This window comes from Scatophagus argus, chromosome 18 (assembly GCF_020382885.2).
Source record: "Scatophagus argus isolate fScaArg1 chromosome 18, fScaArg1.pri, whole genome shotgun sequence".
In the NCBI taxonomy this organism is placed as follows: Eukaryota; Metazoa; Chordata; class Actinopteri; family Scatophagidae; genus Scatophagus; species Scatophagus argus.
Genome location: NC_058510.1, coordinates 3964862 through 3986876, shown reverse-complemented (window position 1 = coordinate 3986876; position 22015 = coordinate 3964862). Strand labels below are relative to the sequence as shown.

Below are 22015 nucleotides of genomic sequence, written 5' to 3'. Positions count from 1 at the left end.
GTTTTTGTGGGGTATTTTTGATGTGATCTGAGGGTTTTAAATCATGTTTAGCCAAGAACAGGAAAACTTTATCAAAACCCTTGTCTCATAAGACATTAAAAAGTTAGTTCAGTGTGAAACCTGAATTTATCTGATAATACAATTCAATTCTTCCAACTGTGAACACATTAAAGCACATTAAAAGGACAGTGCACTATGTATTTTTCTTCTTACCTGTGGTGCTTTTAAAAAAAATCTATTTAGATTCTTTTGGTGAGAAGACTATGCTCAGACTTTGTCGTGATCGGTTTCATATAGGAACGATTTTCTTACTGCTTCACTGTGCAGAAGGAAGCGTGCATCTGCTCAATGAGAGGTTCGATAAAGCTAGCTAATATTACAGCATTACATTTAGTTCTGTTAGAGGAGGCAGATATCTCTACATCCAAAACTCTGCGACTCACACTAAAACAATTTAGATGGATAAACAAACCTACAGTTAACAGGAAGAATGTGTTTTTGATTTTGGGTGAACAATCCCTTTAAGTGTCTTGAATAATCCCAATTTACTTTGAAGAAGCAGAGTTAAGCTGTCATTTTTAATGACGACTTTCAGAGAACATCTTTCAGGCTTTCATTTCATCACACCTGAATTACCGCAACAACCTTTTTACTTCAAGCAAATATCTATAAATTCTCCCCAGACAGTACAGGAAGAGATGGGATCATATTACTCCTATTTGAGTTTCTTTACGCTGGCTCCCAATATTTTTTAGAATAGATTTTTAAATTTTACTGATTACTTATTACTTTTGTAGCTTTTCACGGCCTTACTCCCTGTTATTTTTCCTTTTTAACTTGAGTTTTTATGCCTTCCTGTTTTCTACCTGCCTTCTTGTTTTTATATGTTTATCAGATGATTTTAAACTCTTTGTAACGTGGATTTTGAAAAGTGTCCTCTATAAATTAAGCTGATTAAAGATTGTATATGACTGAACGCCTCACCTGACACAAACTCTCCTCTCTCCTCAGTAATCACCAGTGCTGGGAGATATTACAGGTCTACGATCTATCCCCAACCCCTGGCAAGCTAACACTTAAAGGTCAGTGCTTCCCTTTTATTGCTTTTCTCAACATGATTGATCAACTGTAGAGCAATGCAGCATCCCTTTGTCTAAGTGCACTCTGTTGTGTCCACCAGGAGCTCGTCCTGAGCTGAACACAGAGATAGTGATCGGGGAGACGGACTACAACTCCTACGCAATCATGTACTACCAGAAACGGGGCAAAATCACCATGAAACTCTTTAGTGGGTTCCTTAGCTCTGTCACCTTTGTTTTTGGTGTTTTACATTTAAAAGTCAGGTGGTAGTTCTGATAATCTTGTTTTATTCTGGACTGGACTCTGTGTTTAAAAAAATACATCGGTAATGTCATAATGTTTGTGTTTATGCTCTGTTTGCAGGCAGGTCTACAGATGATTTGTCCGAGCCATTGCTGACCAAGTTTGAGCAGCTTGCTGAAAAACAAAGTTTTGGACTGGCGTACCTCTTCCCCTTCCCCACCTACAGTACGTCCATGTCCACCTGAAAAATAAAAGAAATAAAAATAAACTAACTTACCAGCTGCTGTTAAATGTAATGTGTGATAACAGCTTGGACGTATCTCCAGTTTTCACTAGTAAAAATTGTTTGGAATATATTTTGTGACTTTTCAAAATACAATTTGAAGAAAATTGTATTTTGAAAATACAATTTGAAGAAAATAAAATAAAATTTTCCCCTCTTTTAGGTCACTGTGGTGCTGTGGACCAGGACCATGTAATCAGTGAGTAATCAAGCAACAGGAAGTCATGATCCTCATGTGATAATTATAAGACTCACACAATAAAGATAAATGGAGTAGCAGACAAACTTTCACGACATGCCGACTGGTGTAAAAAACACTTTCAAACAAGAAGGGTCTCCTGCAAACTGTAATAAAGTGCCAAATGATTTTCAGTCCTTTAGCTGTCAGCGTAGCTTGTTAGTATTTCTGCGTGGGTATTTTCACAGATCATCGCACACTGCAGCACAGTGAGAATCTCGTCCATGCTCTGCAGACTTATTTCATTTCTCCCGCTCAGTGGAACTGCGAGAAGGTTCACCGGTTCGGTGCATTACATGTCGATCATCATTTCACCTTCACAGCTGCAGCTCTGCTGTGTGCCAGCAGCTGACTGTACTTTCATAACTTCCTTGGTGAATCAAAAATAATACGTAATGTCCTGCTCTGTTACCTGCTATTACTATACCTTGTGTAATGTTCTGTAATTATTTTGTGGTAACATGTTTTGTCTAAGATGCACACATATTGAAGCAGCAATGGCAATCGCAATTACAGTATGGCAACTGCATCTGAATGAAATGATTTGAATATGATAGCTTAATGGAATAAGTGAGCTTTATTTTCTGGCTCTTAGGATATATTACAGTTGTACACTTTTTTTTCTCTATTAATGACATTTTAAAAGCTATTTGCAGGTTTTAAATACAACTGTAAACAGCAGCTAAAAAGTTTTTACGTTTTGGAGCTCGGGTCCCAAGATTACATGAAGAAAGGAATACTTTGAAGAAGTCACAGTTTCCTATTAGATTATCTTTAAGTTAAACATGTTTTACATCTGCCTTTAAAGTCAGTTTTTAAGAAAATGATTTAGAGTGAGGAAAGAGAGAGACTGGAGCATGACCTGCTCACCCTCCGAAACTGTTTTCACGTTTGCTCCTGCAGGCTGTGCATGTGTTCCTTTAACTTGTGTAACAATCAGTTATTTAAACCTGTCAACAACATGTTATCCAATCTCTCCAGTCTGATTAAGAAGGCAGCACACCTTCCATGTGATTTAACTTATCATTCTTTGTTATTCAGACTGTGTCCCAACATGCTGAAGAGGCAGCGTCAAGCAGCAGAGAGATCCAGCGTTCAGCAGTTCTCATGCAATTAAACACGCAAATATCTGAATCTGAAAGACTGCACCAAGGTTTTAAAATGATAAAACTTTAAATGTTACCAGTTATGTGTGAATAAAAGATCATGGAGCACAATCAAATTGTCAGATGTTTTCAGTTTTTGAAAAAAGTTTATCACAGTTTATCTGCCATGAGGCAACAGATATAACATTGAGAGTGTGTGCTTGCATGCATGCATGCTTTTGGTGCGTGTGTGTGTGTATGACAACACAAAAGAGGGGTGGGAGTTAATGGAGCCCAGATGTGGAGCCCAGAAAGGGTTGAGAGAGTTTGGTTACAAAACTATGTTACCAAATGTGCTTTTAAACACTGCCCCCCAGCTCCACCCAGCACCTCTCTGTGTGTGTGTGTGTTACATAACCAGCTGATTGCAAGCCGGTGCCTGTCTTGTCTCTTAACAAAGGGACCTCTGAGGAATCCGTCAATACATTTTCGTAAATAAAGAATTCACAGCCAATCAGCACATTGCATATGGCTCAATGTAAATGAGACAAATCCTTCAACACAGTGGTTGTTTTCAGCTGTTTACCGGCTAAACAGAAGATTAATGCAACATGTCATGTCAAACAAGATGATGCCGTTTATCCAACACTTCTCTCTGTGTTGTTACTAAAGTGAGAAGAGTGGAATATATCTCTGTAAGATTCCTAATGTTTCAGGAGTTTTATGAAACTATTAACATAAGCTGCAAACTGTGAGGAACAATCGAGTCATTGTGTTTTTCACCATGAAACTCTTAAATATCACTTCTTGAACACTTCTGGTAATGCAATTTGCTGCAAGAGAATGGATAATTACTGCAATTCACTTATTATATCCAGAAAGTTCTAATTATTGAACCTCACTTGAAAAATTTTGAGTGGGTTTTATTTGCTCATAGAGTTGATTTCAGCATCCTCAAAGAGGCCAAAGCTCAGAAAAAATACCTTCAAGTCTCTTACTTCTCATTGTTAATATCCTGTGTTTTTCAAGCTTTAATGTGCCATGTGGTGAAATAATTTGCACTCTTGCCAAACAGCTGTTTTGATATTCCAGGCATGCAAGACCATTTGTGTCAGAGAAGGGGAAGGGGGAGAGGTGTTTAAAGAACCTTATTTTGTTCCCGCTCTCCCCTTTCTTCCCTCCTCACGTCCCCCTCCTCCATCCACGCGTGCCAGTTGTATAACGGCAGTGATTTGCATGTCAGTGGGTGAAAGCCAAAGAGTTTATGTGAGGCAGAAGCTAGCAGTAGGAGGGAGGAAGGAGGAGACAGACGGAGGGGAGGAGGGGATGGGGAACAGGACTCTCCAGGATATAAGGAGCCTCCACTTGCCTTTCCCTCTTTACTTCGTCCTGATACTTCACGCACTGCTGGAGAAGCCCAGAAGACAAAGAAGCCATGAAGAACACACTGCTGAAGATGCTGGTGGCCCTGACGTGCACGCTGGCTGCCTGCGTAGATGTCACGCCTGTAACAGATTTCGACTCGGAGAAGGTAAGAGAAAGGCAGAAAGTGTTACTACTGCAAGACATTTTATTTGCTGATACTCCCAAAAATCAACAGGAAATTAAAGGAAGATTAAAAGAGATATATCAGTATCTGTGGTTGGTGGACATGTTAGTGCAATCACTTCATGGAACAAACTTAGAAGATGAGAGACAGGAATGGTGTCATACACGTACTGCAGTTTTAGATACCCTCTCACCTTTACGTCCCTCCTTCTGTCCGTCTTTTAGATGTCAGGCAAGTGGTACATGGTTGGCATGGCCACTAACGCCCAGTGGTTTGTCAGCCACAAGGCAGGGATGAAGGTGGGCACTGCCATTTTTGTGCCAACTGATGGAGGAGACCTGGATCTTTCTTATGCCACCCTGAAGTGAGTGATTGATAAGTAATCATACTGTCAAACAATCAAACATCCTGATGATTCTCCTGTAGAACAAAATAGTTAATTTACCTTGTAAATTGTTAATTTATTTTACCTCTACATTCTTTTGTAACTGTTTTTGCACACTCTTTGCTTTTTTCACTCCTCTTCTGTCCTTGTGAGCTGCCACAACAAGTGAATTTCCCCACTGCGGGATCAATAAAGTTCATCTTATAAAGTTCATCGTAAATACACTGACCTGGCTCTCCCTTTCTCTCTTTGTAGTGAAGATGGTACCTGCTGGAGAATGACTCACCTGGCTAAGAAAACAGAAACCCCTGGACGCTTCACCTTCCACAGCCACAGTGAGTAGAGTAGCCCAAACATTAACAAGACAGATGCAAACACAAAAGATTCATCATCCTGACCTGACTGCTTCTGCTTTCCTCAGTTTGGAACAATGACAACGACATGCGCATCGTTGATGTAGTGTATGATGACTACGCTGTGGTCCACACAATCAAGACCAAGAATGGAGTGTCTGAGGTCCTCAACAAGCTTTACAGTAAGTCTGGGATCAGTGGTACCACAGCAGGCAGTGCTGCTTTTCTGCATGTCTCTGATGGGTTCAGGATTTGGTGAAGGTTAAAGCACTGTGTGTTTGCAGGTCGCAGGCCTGAGATCAGCGTCGAGTTGCAGCAGAAGTTCACACAGTTCTCCCAGGAGACTGGTGTCCTCCCTGACAACATTGTCATCTTGCCTGCGAATGGTAAGTCATTAACACTTTAACGTTAATGCATTTCTGACAACACTACAGAGCTTTTCTCACAGGCGTCTCCATGTGTGTTGTTACAGCCGAGTGTCCCGAGGTCTGAGGAGTCCCTGCTGTCCTTCATCTCTTGCTCTCTGAAGTCCCAGGCTTTCATCTCAGATAAATCCTGTTTTGTCCTCCTTGCTGTGATGTTTCCTGCATCACAAAGCTGCACCTGAGACAATGAAACCCAAGCTTTATTACTCCAGTCCCCGCTGCGTACCAAAGACCGATCCTAATTCTAATTCAGACCTCATCCTGTCCAAGTCACACATTAACTGTGGCATTAGAGTGGGACAACAATGGGTTGATACATTGAGAGAAAAGGAAGGGATATGTGACTGTGAAAGCTGTCTGTGTACTTTTTGTCTTTGTAACTGCTGATTTTCTTTTGTAACGTTGAATGTTTTGTTGAAATAAGCCAATAAAAATAATGAATAAACGTTTTATTGTTCATATTCATTCATTTTTGATAGAAGTCTGCAGGGCAGATCAATACTGCACATATCGTCACACACTGCCCCCTACTGGATGATTGACGGGCACAAAACTGGATTCACAGAAATACATTATAACAGTGCAAAGGCCTACAATTTTGCATATATTAAGATGGAAAACACACAGGGGTAAATAAGGATTTGATAATTAAACAACATGTTTATATATATATTTTTTTTTTTACATACAAATAGATTACTCATTTGCTTTAGTACTGCTATAGAGGATCAAGAGCCATTACAGGGGTCTGAAACGTCTTGGTTCAACTAAGGAAAGGAGCCTGCCCAACTATTTAACTTTTCCTCTATATATGAAGAAAGTTTTTTGTGGCTCCTGAGTGAGCTTCACAAAGTCAAGTCAGCTGGGCCTGAAGACTACAAGTATGAAATGTAAAATATCCGTAGTTGTGGAGGCAGAAAGAAGTCTCAGTCTCTCCATATCCGTCGGAGGTTAGCAGCGCGAAGGTCAGGGGCATTAAGGTTATTATGGATGGTTTTGAAAACCATTATTGATATATTTTATGCATTTTCACTGTTCCTCATGGGTAGTTTCTGATGCTTTTGTGCAGCCTTAGATGGCACTGCATACGGTATTTTTGAAAGAAGCTGCACCATCTAGCCACATGGGGGCAGCCTATCACCTGTCTGAAACAGACTCTCTCTAATACTCAGAAATGATGCTCATATGCAATTGGAAATAACATTAAAGGACAAAGTTTAAAGCCTGAAAATGCAAAATAAGAAGTCAGTTTAATTATAAAGAATGAGCTGCTTCCAATAAGCTTTTAACAGCAAGAGCTGCAGCATAGATAAACAGGCCTACCCTCGACAAACAGAACCTGGTAACAGATTAACTAAAATTACTTTAAAAAATGACTCAGAGAATCTCTGACTCTGTGACTGAGCAATCATCCTTCTTTCACCACAAAAAGGTTTGCAGCTATAGGACATATTTTAGTCTCATTCTTCAAAATGAATTATTTACTGCATCTCTGCAGGTCTTAATTATCTTCACATTCATGAAGTTCTCACTTAATTAAGGGCTGTGGCATTTAGCTGTAGCTCATGAGTCGGATTCAAAGGCCTGATTTCACGGTTATTATGAGGCCCCAGATGTCCCATGATTGTCTTCTAGTCCTTGTGTGAGAAGTGCCTCTCAATGCTGTGTGTTTGAAGATGTCAACATGAAAGCGATGCACAGAAAAAGCCTGACATGAAAGATCAAACACTCTTTATTGAACTCAATAGAACCGAAAGAAAAACACGTGGGTTATGTTGTTGCCCGTCGGAGCTGATAATCCATTACCATCGTCATCAAGTTTAAACCACATATCAAGGATGTGTATGCGTGTTTATGTGTAATAGTCTGAGTAATATAACTATATAAAAAAAAAGGATACAGTCACTCGTTTGCCGTCATGGATGTGAGGTGTGGACAGAGAAAGTCTCCTTTGAGGCCGCAGTAGAAGGCAGGCTGAGTTCACCAGCTGTCCGAATGTTTCTGATGCTGTGATCTACCGTCAGCACTCAACCATGAGGCGACGATGATGTACAAAAACCAGTCATGTGACGGGATGACATGGCAACAGTTTCTCCAGACAGACGCACACAGAAAAAGCAAATTCACAACGAAATAACAAAGTTGGCAGCTGGTTTCAACTGGAACACACTGTCCTGTAAATGCTACGGTAAGGTAAACATATCCGCCAGTGATGGGGAAAAACAACACGGTTAGAAATATACATTGCACAGCTTCTGAATGCATGTTGGACAATAGTGGCACTGTTAGAGTGAATTCAATGTTGACAAAGCAGCAGCCTCCTCATCCTGAACGTGTTGCTCTTATTAGCTGCACGAACAACCTTGACTCATGCTCTATCAGACATGCATGTTTGTGGGTGCATGTGCATCACAGAGCTTAGGTGTGTACTGTGTTGCATGCAGCTCTCCTGTATATCAGTGTGGCTGCTCTGGCTGCACCAGGACCCACACAGCTACGCTGCAAAAAGTCAGACTCTTTTAGGGTTTGAGAGAAATTTGCTGGATTTTTTAAAAAAACGCTAGCATTATGAATTCAGCTGGGTAATTGAACACAGCACCACTCAATTCAGCAGATGCAAAAACTTCTGAAACTTGAACTTGAAACTGATGAGAATTCAAGCAGCAGTCAAGTTTCTGTGGTCAGTTTATGTTAAGTAGTCTGGGGCAAGGCGACATGGCTCAACACCTTGAAGGCACAACAGATTAGTCAGCCAATTATCATCTTAACCTCTCCCAGGTCTTGAACAAATATAACAAATATTAATCAGTGTTGTTTTTTTCAGGGCTGCTTTGTCCACGTAATGCATGACTTTCAGCGCATCAATACAACCTATTAAGTGTCAGGCAAGTTGTTTGAGCTCGTTTGACTGCCTTAATTTTCTGGCACTCGTTCTGTCCAGTGTAACGTATCATATCCATCTGACCCACACATAGTCGAACAGGTGCATGCACGCACTTTAAACCCACAGCGTCAGTCTAAGATGATAAGATAAGATAAGAAATTTCTTCAACTCAAAGTCAAACATTTAACGCAAATCATCAGAGCTGATCTGTAAATGACGTAAGACTCAAGTGTTTGGCAAAGAAAACAAACTGACAAGTCTGAATGAGTACAGGCTCCCAGTTCCACCAATTCCAAATGAAAAGAGAGCTGCTGAGCTAAACCAACTGTGGAGTGTCATGATTTCCCATCATGCTCTGAGAAACCCCTCTCTGCCCTTCCTCAGAAAGGAACATCCCATACAATCGAATGTCATATGATTTAAACATAAAACTCTATATCTGATACATATATAATGTAATGGACAGATGCACGATATTATTTTAATATAGATCTGAAATTTCTCATTAGTATTTACTGTATGTACTGGACTCTGAATAAATCTTCTGACAAAAAAAACAAAACAAAACCCAAAACACAAAATACTGTATTTACAAAGTGACTTGTGGCATCCATATTCAACTCTACATTACCACAATGTACTGTGGGCGGCATGTCACTGACAGACTGGTGTAACCGCAGCCTGATAAATTAAGAAAAAAAAAACAAAAACAGGTTTGGCATGTTGATTTGACCATTTTTGATATGAGATTTTTGTTAAAAAATAAAATCAAAATGCAACAGAGACTGGCAATAAATCTGTGCTATCACACGACCCAGTAAGTATAATTATTTGTCATATACAGTATTCAAAGGACTCCTGAAAACTCCCAAGCACAATACAAAGAAGGACAAGCCGGTTAGTATATACATGTACAGTCTCTTACAGCTGTGCTCTGCTGCTATCTGTCCCTCCTCTCTTTCTAATATTCTGGATATATAAAAAAAACCTCAAAACAAACAAACAAAAAGGATTTCTGTACACGTCTTTCCCGCATCCCCGCCCTCTGTGGGAGATTGTTGTCCTATTGAATTCCTTCATCTCTCCTGTGATGGGTCACTGACTTAAACCTCCTTCATCTCTGTGGCAACCAGTGGTCTGACGAATCACTTCCTCTGTCCAAGTCCCGTCGTTGGCTGTTAGATGAACCACTCCTTCTTTGATTCGTCGATGGTTTCTGGGTTGTCGGTGCCAATGATGGCCGTGTCCGCCGACTCCCCGGCGGACTCCCCGCTGCCTTTGGCCTCGTTGGTGTGGTAGGTGCCTTTGTGACGGAACATGTAGCGGATCAGGAACACCAGAGTACATAAGATGGTGAAGATCACGACTGCAATGATACCTGCGGAGGATGCGGACATAATGGAATCATTTTTCACCAAAGATGGCAAACTTGATGCTTCAAGTTTCTCAAACGTGAGATTTTGCTTACTTTGTTGCTTTTCTTTGATATATACGTTTTAGAGTTTCAGATGGCTGGTTGGTCAAAACAGTCCATTAGAGAGAAGGATCAATGACATGTGACGAAAGCCTCAAACCACCGAAACCACCATGAAGCCCAACATCTCATTGTTCTTTCCATGGCAGCTTAGAACCACGTGAATCTTTCATGACTTTTCAACACAACACTTCGCAGAGCTCTGGGCTGATTTCATTGTCATTTATAATACTTTTGAGAATGTAATACAAACCTCAAATGCAAATCTGTCAAAGATATTTTTTTTACCTCCAATGATGGCTGAGTCTCTGTTGACTCCATCAGGAATCACTCTCTCTTCATTGAAGGGGAACTCTGCATCTGAGTACAGCAAGAAGAAAAGAATCGTTCAACCCATACAGACTCACATAAGTGGACAATAACAGTTTAGATTAGGGAACAGCTAGAATGCTACCAAAATGCACGCTAATAAGCAACTCGTGTTACCAAATAGACTAAAAGATTGACTAAAAGATCTCTGATGTTTTATATTCATTGTAGTAATACAACTACCTTAAATAGCTACACTGTAACCATTTGTGCACATGAAAATATTAAACTGATGGGCAAAGTGCATTTCAAGGATACAAAAACCTCCCAACGCATCACAGTTCTGCTCCCAGCAGAAACAGAGTCCTTGATCTTTTGTTTCCTGCAGTTAAAAGTCACATTGAATTAAACTACAAATTATAACTACAAAGCCTTGCTTTTCAACAGCGAAAACAGAACAGGACCGACACAGTATTTGGTTACATCTAGATTGGCCCCAGCTTCACTGCACACATACAGTACATCAGACAGTCAACAGGGTGAATACAGCAGTGCTAAGAACCTTAGTGGATGACTAGTGGAGGTTATTTAATGTATTGCTGTTCAAGTAATTCATTAAAGATCCATGACAGGTTAAGAGGTTAATAACAGCTGCTGCCCCTGGCGGTCTACTATAACTCTCTGTCCGCAGCAATCATCTAATTGCTCTGATTCTGCCTGAATGAATAGAAAAGAAGGGCAAATGAACTGGAGAGAAATGACAGGAGGAGGTGATGGGCGAAAAGAAAGAAGCATAACAGTTTTCATTTTCAGTCTGATCATTTTGTCTGTACATACACTTACACACACACAAACAAGTGTGAAAGCATGGACAGACATGTATCATTAAACCTTACAACACGCAACAACCTGCATATATGCAGACACACTCCCACAGCCTGGAATGAGCTGTCAGCTATTTCTGCTGCTGACTGCGTAGTTCTCCAGAGAAGTAAAGAGCAAGAGTAAGAAGGAGCAGAAGAGGCTGGGGAGGGAAAAGTGGGAGAAAATGAGAAGCGGGACAGGACAGCAGTCAGACTCTTGGCTGCTTCTGATGTGTTGGTATAAAATATCAAGAGATCATCTTAGCTTAAATGTGGGGAAATGAGGACTGAAAGTGGAGAGGACAGAACCAATCAAGCAAAGACTTTACATGGAAAAACAGGAAGTTAGGAAGGTGGGAAGTGAAACAAAAATAAACAATAAAATCAATAAAAAGACCAACAAACAACAAAATTAATCAGAGTCTAAATGAAGGCTGTAGGAATCTTACGATAGAAAATGTAAAGCAGAACAAATACTAACTGTTTCTGTGGAAGGCCGACTGTGAGTTTGGACACGGAGTCCAGGTTAGTGGAGCTGACTGATCTCCGATAGCTCAACGTTCCCAAAGGAACTGTTGGCACCGACCCAGAGGAAACCTGCTACATCCACATCCAAAAATAGTACACACTGGTGTGGAATGCAACATCAGACACGAGAGTAGTGAGGCTTGTGTGTGTGTGTGAACATGAAAGTGTACATGTCTAAGAGAGAGGAGGAGTTCGCGTATGGAAGGGATCAAGTACTGAGATTGTATATGCACATGTTCATGCGCATCACTGAATTCCCTCTCAGCACTCCTCACCTGTGTTGTCCAGATGCCAGGGATCTGTCGCGGCAGACATTGGTGGGATGGTGAGAGGTGATGCCCCACAGTTGGACTCCACCAGTTTGCCCTGATAAGAAACCGGCGAGGTGGCTGCAGGCTGTCTGTCTGGCTGTGCGGCTGTGGGTGTGGCCTGGGCCTGTGCAGCGGTTCTCAGTGCGGACTTGAGGGGGGCCACTCCGTTGAACTGAACCCGCGACAGACACCCGACGAAGCCTGGGGTGTTGTAACGCTCGATGAGGACCGGGTCGACGTGCCCAGTTTCTGCACAGATACAGAGTTGGAGAGAAGCTGGGATCAGCGGAGAGTTTGGATGGATCTTGTTATTGTTACCATGCAATTAATTTGCTTTTGAGGGAAAGTGGGGAGACAGAGAGAGAGACAGGGATCTGAAGCACAGAGCACAGCAGTTTTTAAAGACAAAGCATCAGCACTGATTATCCAGAACACACACAAAAGAAGATCAACATTTTTTTCTGAATGCCCAAAGCCCATGTACACTGAACTGAGCTTACACTCCAACTTGAGCAGGCACAAATTTTGCTGATGCACAGACACAACAAAACCAAATGCAAGTCCAGAACAACCAGTGAGAATGTGAGTCGAGACAAATGATGAAGGAATAGAGAGCCGAGAGATGAGGAGGGAGAGAGTGGAGGAGGAACATACACTGACATTGACCTCTAACGTCAAATTAGAGGATGAATAATGAATTAACAACCCTCCGCTATCACGGCTCTCTCCTAATTCATTCTCCTCCTCACAGGATGCCTCACAGGCTCAGAATATGGAAGCATAACGCGGAGACAAGATATCCGTTTCATATTTGACAGAATTAAAACATCTCGTTCATGCCGCTCTTTCAACATGTGGTCACGATCTTATGAAAAGTCTCTCTCGTGTCATTGTGTGTGTGAACACAAGGTTACAAAAGTCTGCACAGGGTTTCTAGTTTGTTTTCTGCTGTCCACCCTGTCCAAACATCCTGGTAATGATTGCACCCCAGGCTGCCATGCGCAAAGCCAGACTGGTGCTCCTGAGTCTTCATCAGTTATTACTACAGGATGTAACCTATTTCTAACACCAAACTACCTACACGTCCCTCTCTTCAAAAACACATTTGGGTTGAAGATTTGCCTCCTGTGTTTGACTGAATGGAGGACTCTTGTAGCTTACAGGCTGTTTGTAGGTTACACACAGCATATTTTCCAATCTTGGCAACTATTGATTTTTACTGATGGTTGTTTGGAGCTGAAAAGTACTGACTGAAGGGCTGATTGTTCTTTCAGAGGTGATTTGGCTCCTGAGCATTCATTATAAACTGCAGCACCAACAGCATTAAATTCACTCACCTTCAGTGAGCAGAAACATTGCTGTTCTAGTATAAGCTCATAAGCATGGTCACATCAATGATCAGAATCAGAATTTCTGATTCTGATCATTGATGTGAGATAACAGAGCAGAAACTGCAGACAGCAAAAACGGTGATAAAAGAAAATCCTTCCAGCATCTATAGTTTACTAAAGACATAAAAACATCCTCAGACGTGCTCCACTCCAGCACAAACCTGGACTGATTTCAAAATGGCCTTCAGCTGTCTTGAACACTTTGTGGGAAATATCTTACACCTTCACACAAACTCTGGCTGTGTGTATGTGTTTGTGCAGATGGAGCTCGATTTTAAGCTTTACATGCATGGCTGCTCTGCTGCACGACTGCGCCACACCCAGAAAGAACTGCCGTTTGGCCGATCCTGCAGCAAAATATGAACAAGGGATGACTAACTGGACTGCTGCTATGTGTATGTGTGTGCCTGTGTGTGTGTGTGCGTGTGTGTGTTTATTTAATGAATCATGTTATCTTAGATGATGGGGTTCTGAGCATCTGGACATGGCTTATAATGTAATTTTCTCTCTTTATTCCATTTTGATGGGTCCAATACAAGTGTGTGCGTGTGTGTGTGTGTGTGTGTGCTTGAACACTATTGATTGTGCTTCCAGGAATAGAGCTCAGTGCTATATGAGTCTTCTACGTATTCAAACCGACCAGACCTCCCTCAGACACTTGCACTGTGTGTGTGTGTGTGTGTGTATGCTGTATGTGAGTGTGTGTGTTGGAAACAGGCTCTGCTGGTTCGTTTTCATGCACCACAGGCTGAGGTCCTTAAACTGTTTGGATGTGTCTTTGCTCAAACTGATCTGTGGCTCAGCATCACCAGTCTGCTACACTGGACAATCTGCTATCAGTCACTTCACACATTGAAAATGGCGTGGATGAGAGAGTGTGTTTGAATTTGCATTTGCGTGGGGGTGTGCAGGATAGGTGGAGAGGCAGACACAGGCAGACGTGGTGGGGAAAGAAGTGTCTCACAGGGTTTACATCAAGGACAGTGAGCAGAATACTGATAACAACAGTCCTGTGAGCACAGAATATGAATATGAATACAAGTCGTGTCTCTCCTGTATGCCTGAGCATGTGTTGATCACTGCAGAGGCCTGTTTGTGAATACTAATAGGCTCTGTGTAGGGAGCAGAAGTGGCTGCTTTGCATACAATGCTGGTGAGGAGTAAATAGCCCACAAGCCTCCGTTGCATCTGATTTTTTTGGGGCAAGTGATTCTACGAGGGAGTGCTCCTTAGAAGGCAGCGAGTTTCCAGTTAAAATAACACGATGCTTCAAATGAACACCACACATTTCATAAGAACCGAAGCTCAGTGGTTTTAATGGCATCACGTCTCTTTAGAGAAACAAGAGGTAGACACAAGTACACAAGAGGACCCCACTATCTAATGTAATCCAATACATTAGCTTTGCAAAGACTTGTGAAATCGTGATTGTCCTCACAGGTGTTCATTCATCTCGTATCTCTGAAATCTCATCTGATGTGCATACAAAAAGAAAATAATGAGGATAGTTTTGAACATAATGCAATCAACTATAACCAAAGAACAAACATGGGCTTTCAAAATGACCAGATAGTTGCATCAACACTTCTCTAACGCAGTCTCAATAAAATTTATAACCACTTTGATGGTGGACTCTTGCAAACAGAGTTACAGATGTTTGCCCACCACAAGCATCAATAAAACATGAACATTAACAAAGTAATATCAGCTTCTCAGAGCCAGTCGCCACACACTCACTGATCTTAAGGCTTGTAATCCTCATCTCTGCTGGAGGTTTCTGACGGGGCTTTCCAGACGGATCGGTAAAACATTCGCACATACGCAAGCAAACCAGCAGCCCTCCACACACTAATCATGTTTAGAAAAGTGCTAATCCACTTTGCTTTAATGAGATGTACCATCACATATGATTACAACTAGTTCCTACAGTCGTGTCGTATATCACATACCCCATGTGACTCCTCCCACATCTAACTGTGTAAAATACACTCAAACACACCCACTGTCACAACTGCGACAAGGTCAGCATGTTGATCAGAGGTCTGCACCTTGTGATGGTGTTTCACCAGCGTGACCACTGACATCACATGAATTATTCAAAAGGTGAGAGGGCTGGAGGATGGAGAATCGGTTGTTGTGTTTTGGGGTGAGGTGGGGTGAGGTATGTATGTGTGTGTGTGTGTGTGCACGAAGGGGAGGAAAAAAAGAAGGGAAGGCACGAACTGCAGAACTAGCAGAGACGGAGGGTGTGGCTGCATCTCTGAAAGGGGGTGGTGGTGAGGGGAAAGGTGAGAGACATGAGGGAGGGAGGACAAAAGACAGAATAGAGTCTGTGTGTGTGTGTGAGTGTGTGTGTGTGTGCGTGGCTGAAAAAAAGTAGAGTGAGAAAGAATTGGGGTGACAAGACGAGTGCTCAAATGGAGGGGCAGGGTAGAGGAGATCAAACACAGTTGCCATGGCAACAAATGGAAGTTGATGCGGGGGTGAGAGAGTAGAGGGAGGGTGGTAGTGAGGGTGGTGGATGGGTGGGGGTGTTAATGAAAGTATGGTGTATTTGATGCACATCAAAAGACCATTAATGTAAATTCGTTCACCACACTCTTTGTAATACAGAAACAGACATGTAACATGTAAAAATGCACACACGAACACACACTCAGCAGTCAGGGCTGAAGTGGCACAGACAGACAGGCAGACAGACAGATAGGCAGACAGACAGAGGAAAGCAGATAAAGAGTAAAGAATGAGAGAATGTTATAGAAATTAATGTGTAAAAGAGTTAAACACATTAAAAAAATTGGATTAGTGAGAAATAGTGACAAACTGATAAAAAAAGACATCAATACTCTTCCTTTTCTAATCAATTTGTTTATATTTTGTACATTTGTTAAAAACATCCTTTAAAAAACATCCTTTAAATGTTAAGCAATACTGATGTTTATTTAAACAATATTGATATTTGTGCCTTTTCTCAGTATAAATATCTTCTATGCTTACGTCCAATGGACAGTTTGATAATAAGGCCAAAAACACTACAAATTAACCACAACTTATCCTCTTCTTTGAAGTTCGGTCCTTGTGCACTTTTGGCTGTAAGTGTGGTGACCTTCTCTAAACCTTTGCTGTGAATGTCATGAACACAACATGGAGAAGCAGCAAACTGAACTGCAGCGAACAGACATACAGCGAGGGAGGAGGATGGAGATGAGAACCGTCGACGGTCGATTAATGACTGTGTGTTTTAGACAGGGAAAACACACCTGTGGTTGTAACACCCTGTCATACTGAACACACACAGGTGTATTCATCAGTGCCACGTCTAGCTTCCTCCTTAACCAGGATGTCGGGCAGCACAGACACCGAGCCAAGAAACACAGACATAACAGACATGCAGGAACAAACAAGCATGCAAAATAATTAACATCACACACTCTGCGACGGCTCATCTTCCCCCCTGACTCACACACACGTCAGGGTTCTGTGCAACTTGCCTGCAATCCGATTAATTCAGGGGGTGGACTGCATTTTAAGCTCACAAGCATCACAAATTTGGCTTAATTCCAGTCTATGAGGAAATCACATGCAGGAGAAAATGGAATTTAAATTTAGAATAACAGAGGCTGACAATGAGTCACTCAGACTCTGGCACACTCATGCATGTGCAAGATCACACACAAATGAAGACACACAGGTTTACGTGCACACATGCATCCATCTGTAGTTACCTATCTGAAGTGTCTCTGTACAGTTTGTGAGGCAAATTAGCTCCCTCTCCTCTTCTTTCCCCTCGTTCTTCCTCTCTGCTATGTGGATCTCTTAACACCGTAACACATTGGTAAGCATCTCTCTCTCTCTCTTTCTTTCTGACACTACCTCCCTCTATGCCACCCCCCCCTCGCTGCAGTGCAGTTCCAGTCCCACCTCCACCACCACCCAGCAGCTGGAGAAAACCTGGAACCCGGACCCCCACTGCCATGGATCAGGACTCACCAGTATAAAGTACAACCAGTGGTTATAGCCTGAGAGCATGGGATGATGTCATCTTCACCCACACCACACACACACACACACACACACACACAGAAAGCAGTAGCCACGTACAGGTAAGTCCACCTCGATTTAAAGGCACACTGCGATCACAGAGATTAGAGAATTAGCATAGAGACAGTAGTCATCTGGAGAGATAAGAGAGTAAATGACTCTGTGCTATCAGCCTCATCCAACATCAGGGTTCGTCATCTCTTTAATCAGAGTGAGGACGTCTGTCCGAAGGTCACAACACAAAAGATATCGAACCAGCAGCTGCCTGGAAGGAAGGAGTGAACTTCGTGTTTTCATCCACATTTTGGAAAAACAGTCAGCAGTAATGACACTCAGACTACTCTACCATATTGACTGTACTACTACTGTAATCAGATTTGTAAATTCGTAAAAGAATCTCTAAATGTATACTCAGATTTATGAATGCGTAGAGTAATCTGCAAATGTGTATTCAGGACCCATGGTGCACATTCAGATGGATTCTGAATCCACATTTGTATGCAAAAAATATCCAAATTTGTATTCAGACTTTTTAAGTAAGTGAGCTCTATAAATGGCAGACAAACGTTTTCTTTATTTCTCTCTTTACAAAAGCAGTGGATTCATGCCGTGTCCTGCTGAGAATGGCTCCCTGCTCCATCTTGAGGGTCAGTGTGTGTTTGAAGTGAAAGAAGGTTTCAAAACAAAAGCACAAACCTGAGAAACGGCTTCTGAATGCAAATAACTAGCAGCCATCATGCCTCGAAGTCTCAGAATTAAACCATTACACCTTGAAATGGCAGCCTGACTTAAAGCCTGTGTGAAATAATTGACAGCACCCACAGGGAGCGACGTGTTAAATTTGTGTGGACAGAGAGAAGAGAGCAAGAGAGGCCAGGGGAATAAAAAAAAAGAGATAAGAGGAATCAGAATTTCAGAGTGGTACTGATGTACGTGTCCTTTACAAGCTTCCTCAGGGCTACAATCATCTGTCTCTAATAGCACTTTCACAGTGTCACTATTTCTCTCTCTGCCTTTGGCTCTGAATCTATTCCCTGAGATAGACACACCGCAGTCCACTGGCGCGCGCACACACGCACACACACACACACACACACACACACACACACACTTGCTGCTCTGGCTAATGTATGACTCATCCCAGAGATCTGGGGAGGACAGAAACACACTCATAAAATGCATGATGGAGGGAAAGGCACGCGAACACACACAGGTGGGTGTCCACCTCAACCATAAACTGGACAGGTCACATGACACCGATGCCCTGTACAAGAAGGGCCAAAGTCGCCTCCACCTTCTGAGGAGACTGAGGTCCTTTGGAGTGTGCAGGCCCCTGCTACGGACTCTTTAGGACTCTGCTATTCGCTATGCTGTGGTCTGTTGGGGACCGGGCAGCACGGACCGGGACAGGAAGAGACTAAATAAGCTGGTCAGGAGGGCCAGCTCTGTCCTGCCACTGGACTCCATGGAGGAGGTGGGTGAGAGGAGGATGTTAGCCAAGCTGACATCCATCATGGACAACACCTCTCACCCTCTGCATCAGACAGTGGAGGCTCTGAGCAGCTCCTTCAGCAGCAGACTGCTACACCCTCAGTGTAGGAAGGAGCTACAGCAGGTCCTTCATTCCCACTGCTGTTAGACTGTACAACTCAACAGTCTGGTCCTCTTTTCCTCCCTTATGAGGACTTGTACATAGCTGTATATTTTACTGTGTTTACTGTACTTGTAAATTGTTAATTTATTACCTCTATATTTTTTGTAACTGTTTTTACACACTTTTTGTTTTTTGCACTCTTTTTCTGTTCTTGTGAGTTGCCACGACAAGTGAATTTTTCCACTGCGGGATCAATAAAGTTCATCTTATCTTATGCATAAATATGCTGCTGTTAAGCCCTGATGTAGTACAGAGTGACCTTTACACACTGTATGCTGCATCAGGCTACAGTAACACACACTGTAGCATGTGTTGAATCATCATCCCCATATGATCAATACCACTTAGGCACAATTATTCTCAGCAGCAAAAACATTAGATTCCATGACCCTGAATCTGAGTTCAGTTTTGCTCTCAAACATCAGAGCGACGCCGTGCTGACCCCAGCATCATAATCGGATGCCGATTTTTATATACAAGAATAAAACTAATGGAGAAAAGTTTAAAGGGGAGGCTATGCCAGATTTGGCTTTTCCTGCTGGTTCAAGCAGTGTGACACTAATGCAATAGCAGTGCCAGGGCTGCAGCTAACAAGGACTTTTATTATTGATTAATCAGGCGATTAATCCGAAGAGTCGGAAATGATAGCTCAAGGAAGACACACAAGCGTGGTCGGAGAAAAGTGTGAGCCATAGGTTGGACACCTTTAGCGTCCGACAGGCAAATCAGGATCAGTTAATGAAAGGACAAATTAAAGACTATTCGATTTTGCGACCCTAATCAATAGCACCCCTAAGCCATCATTTAAATATTTTGCTAATAGAAAACCCCACATCACGACTGAATCTTAATGGTGATAATCTGTTCTTTAATGTGTGTCTTACCTTACTTCTACCATCTCTGTTCTAACAAACGTATCCCACCCCAGCATCAGCAGGCTGTGGGGAGACGGAGGGGACGTCGCTGTGATCGCTGTGAGCGTATGTGTGTGCTGAACCAAACACAGAGTCTCTGTCTGCCAGAAATAGAGCATCTGATAGCAGTCTGACAGCTTCTCTTGTCTCTGCAGTGCCGGCACAGAAGTGAAACAGACCTGATGAGATGTAACAAAAATCAAATGACTGCTTTTGTTCTGTTTCCTCCCCGTCTCTGTTTTCCCCATCACAATATTGATGCCATTCTTCCGTCTTCTGTGTTCTTTTCCAATTTAATTTCCTTATTTTCCCTTAGTATTCTGTAAGGCTGCAGAAGAACACATGGCTGCATGAGCTGTGGTTGTTTTGTCATGTGAGGTGACTTTGTCCTCTGTGTCCTTAAAGCATCTGTGCTGTGTTAACTGGGTAAAGATGGATGGCTGTGTTTTGTGCGAGTGTGTTGTATTCTCAGGGGTTCTGGTGGTCTGTGCAGCAGTCGATAGTTCTGGCTGGTAAGTGAAGTCGGCCATTACTTCAACCTCACTGACTTTCTTGGTACTTGAACTATAGAGGACGAACGTGATGAGAGGAAAGGAAAGGAGCAGAGAAGAAGAAGGGAACAGGGCACAACAGAGCAAGCAACTAAAGAGATAGTTTTCTGTTAAGAAGCTAAAAAAAAAAAACAACAAAAAAACAAAAACTGACCAAGCCACAAGCTACAGCTACAAGCTACACAGCAACAGCTACTTCAACAATTTCCTGAGGGATCAATAAAGTTCTTATCTTACTACTTCTGAAAACCAAATTAGGTTAAAATAATTGGAGGCTGGCAATTAAAGTAAGTAAAGTCTGATGAAGTAAAGACAGATGATTCAGGACTAAACTGATGAATCACATTTTAACCGGCTTCAGCACTGCACTGTCAGCGTTTCCTAAAAATAACGTGTCAAAAGAGCTGTGGCAGACTAAACTCAAAAGCTGCCTCAAAGTGAAAAATCCCCTCTAAGTAAAATTTGGGGATTTTTTTTTTTACCTAAGCTGCTCAAACACTGAGGGAATCCCAGACGGTCTAATGCTATTCAACAAAATATCAAGGCAATTTTAATGAGACAGCTTTCCATCCTAATATAGCATTGACCAGATTTCATAACCTTATTATTTGTGAACACACACATATAACCCTTCTGTGTTTCCTGTGATTATTCCTTATTTTACTCTTTACTCTTATGGGAATGTCTTCCCATAGATCTCATGTGGCAGCAAGTAGATCACCAGCTGTAACATGTAGTGACGAGAAGTCATTCAGTCAAACAAAACCCGCCGATAAAACAAGAAGAAGAAGAAGAACGTGAGGATGACTGTGTAAGAGGCAGAGCTGCTGACGAAAAGGTGAAAGAGTCTGTGCAAGTATCTCACCAATCATTTATTCATACTGAATGTAGAGCAACGTTAACACGAATTTGTAAACATAGATTTTTACATATGAATTTATATGTTCTGTTGTGTTACACTCATCTGATGTGGTAACAAGTTAAACCAGTCCTATTAATATTTTACAAGCAAGTGGTTGGCTGCTGGTCATTTTAGGATTATGTATCCTTGTCTAAATGTGAGTGGTATGTGGGCAGTGATAGTGGTAGGGATGGTGAGACAAATTCACTTATTTTCAAATCCTATTGTTTGAGGTATAATGCAGGCAGCGATGGATGCATGCAGCTGGGATCATGTCCTGTGCTAATATCCCTGTGTGGTCCTCTGGCAGCCTCTAGTGGACATTTTCAGTAATTGCAGCCTCTCTTCTTCTGAGCCTCAGTTAAAGTGCAAAGAAAGAAAACAGAGAGCATAAACAGATCAAAATATACACTGAGAACCTAATTATGACAACAGGTGGAAAACAAAAAAACTAAAATCCAGGCTTTTATGTTTGTCCGGTTTAAGCAAAAAGGATAGAAGAAGAGTTGTCCAATTTGATGATTACAGCAAGGTCAACCCAACACAATGGAAT

At 41.9% G+C, this 22015-nt stretch overlaps 3 protein-coding genes across 3 annotated transcripts in view; 2 read left to right on the top strand and 1 right to left on the bottom strand.

Annotated features, from left to right (window-relative positions):
• c8g (complement component 8, gamma polypeptide) overlaps window positions 1–3066 on the top strand; it is a 5001-nt gene extending 1935 nt beyond the window's left edge. The window contains exons 3-7 of the mRNA XM_046371680.1: window positions 1012–1082; window positions 1181–1288; window positions 1444–1548; window positions 1770–1805; window positions 2886–3066. Coding sequence (XP_046227636.1) covers window positions 1012–1082; window positions 1181–1288; window positions 1444–1548; window positions 1770–1805; window positions 2886–2905 — 340 coding nt within the window. The 3' untranslated portion in view covers window positions 2906–3066. The remainder of the gene's footprint in view (window positions 1–1011; window positions 1083–1180; window positions 1289–1443; window positions 1549–1769; window positions 1806–2885) is intronic.
• Window positions 3067–4299: 1233 nt separating this feature from the next.
• On the top strand, window positions 4300–5884 carry LOC124049728 (lipocalin-like). The gene is made up of 6 exons (XM_046371682.1): window positions 4300–4460; window positions 4703–4842; window positions 5119–5198; window positions 5285–5398; window positions 5501–5602; window positions 5689–5884. Exons 1-6 carry the CDS (start codon window positions 4365–4367, stop codon window positions 5706–5708), a joined length of 552 nt encoding a protein of 183 aa, XP_046227638.1. The 5' UTR covers window positions 4300–4364; the 3' UTR covers window positions 5709–5884.
• A 1453-nt stretch (window positions 5885–7337) lies between these two features.
• Window positions 7338–22015, bottom strand: part of cntnap2a (contactin associated protein 2a) — a 274377-nt gene continuing 259699 nt past the window's right edge. The window contains exons 25-27 of the mRNA XM_046371619.1: window positions 11975–12259; window positions 10288–10359; window positions 7338–9903 (exon numbers count right to left, since the gene is read on the bottom strand). Coding sequence (XP_046227575.1) covers window positions 9704–9903; window positions 10288–10359; window positions 11975–12259 — 557 coding nt within the window. The 3' untranslated portion in view covers window positions 7338–9703. The remainder of the gene's footprint in view (window positions 9904–10287; window positions 10360–11974; window positions 12260–22015) is intronic.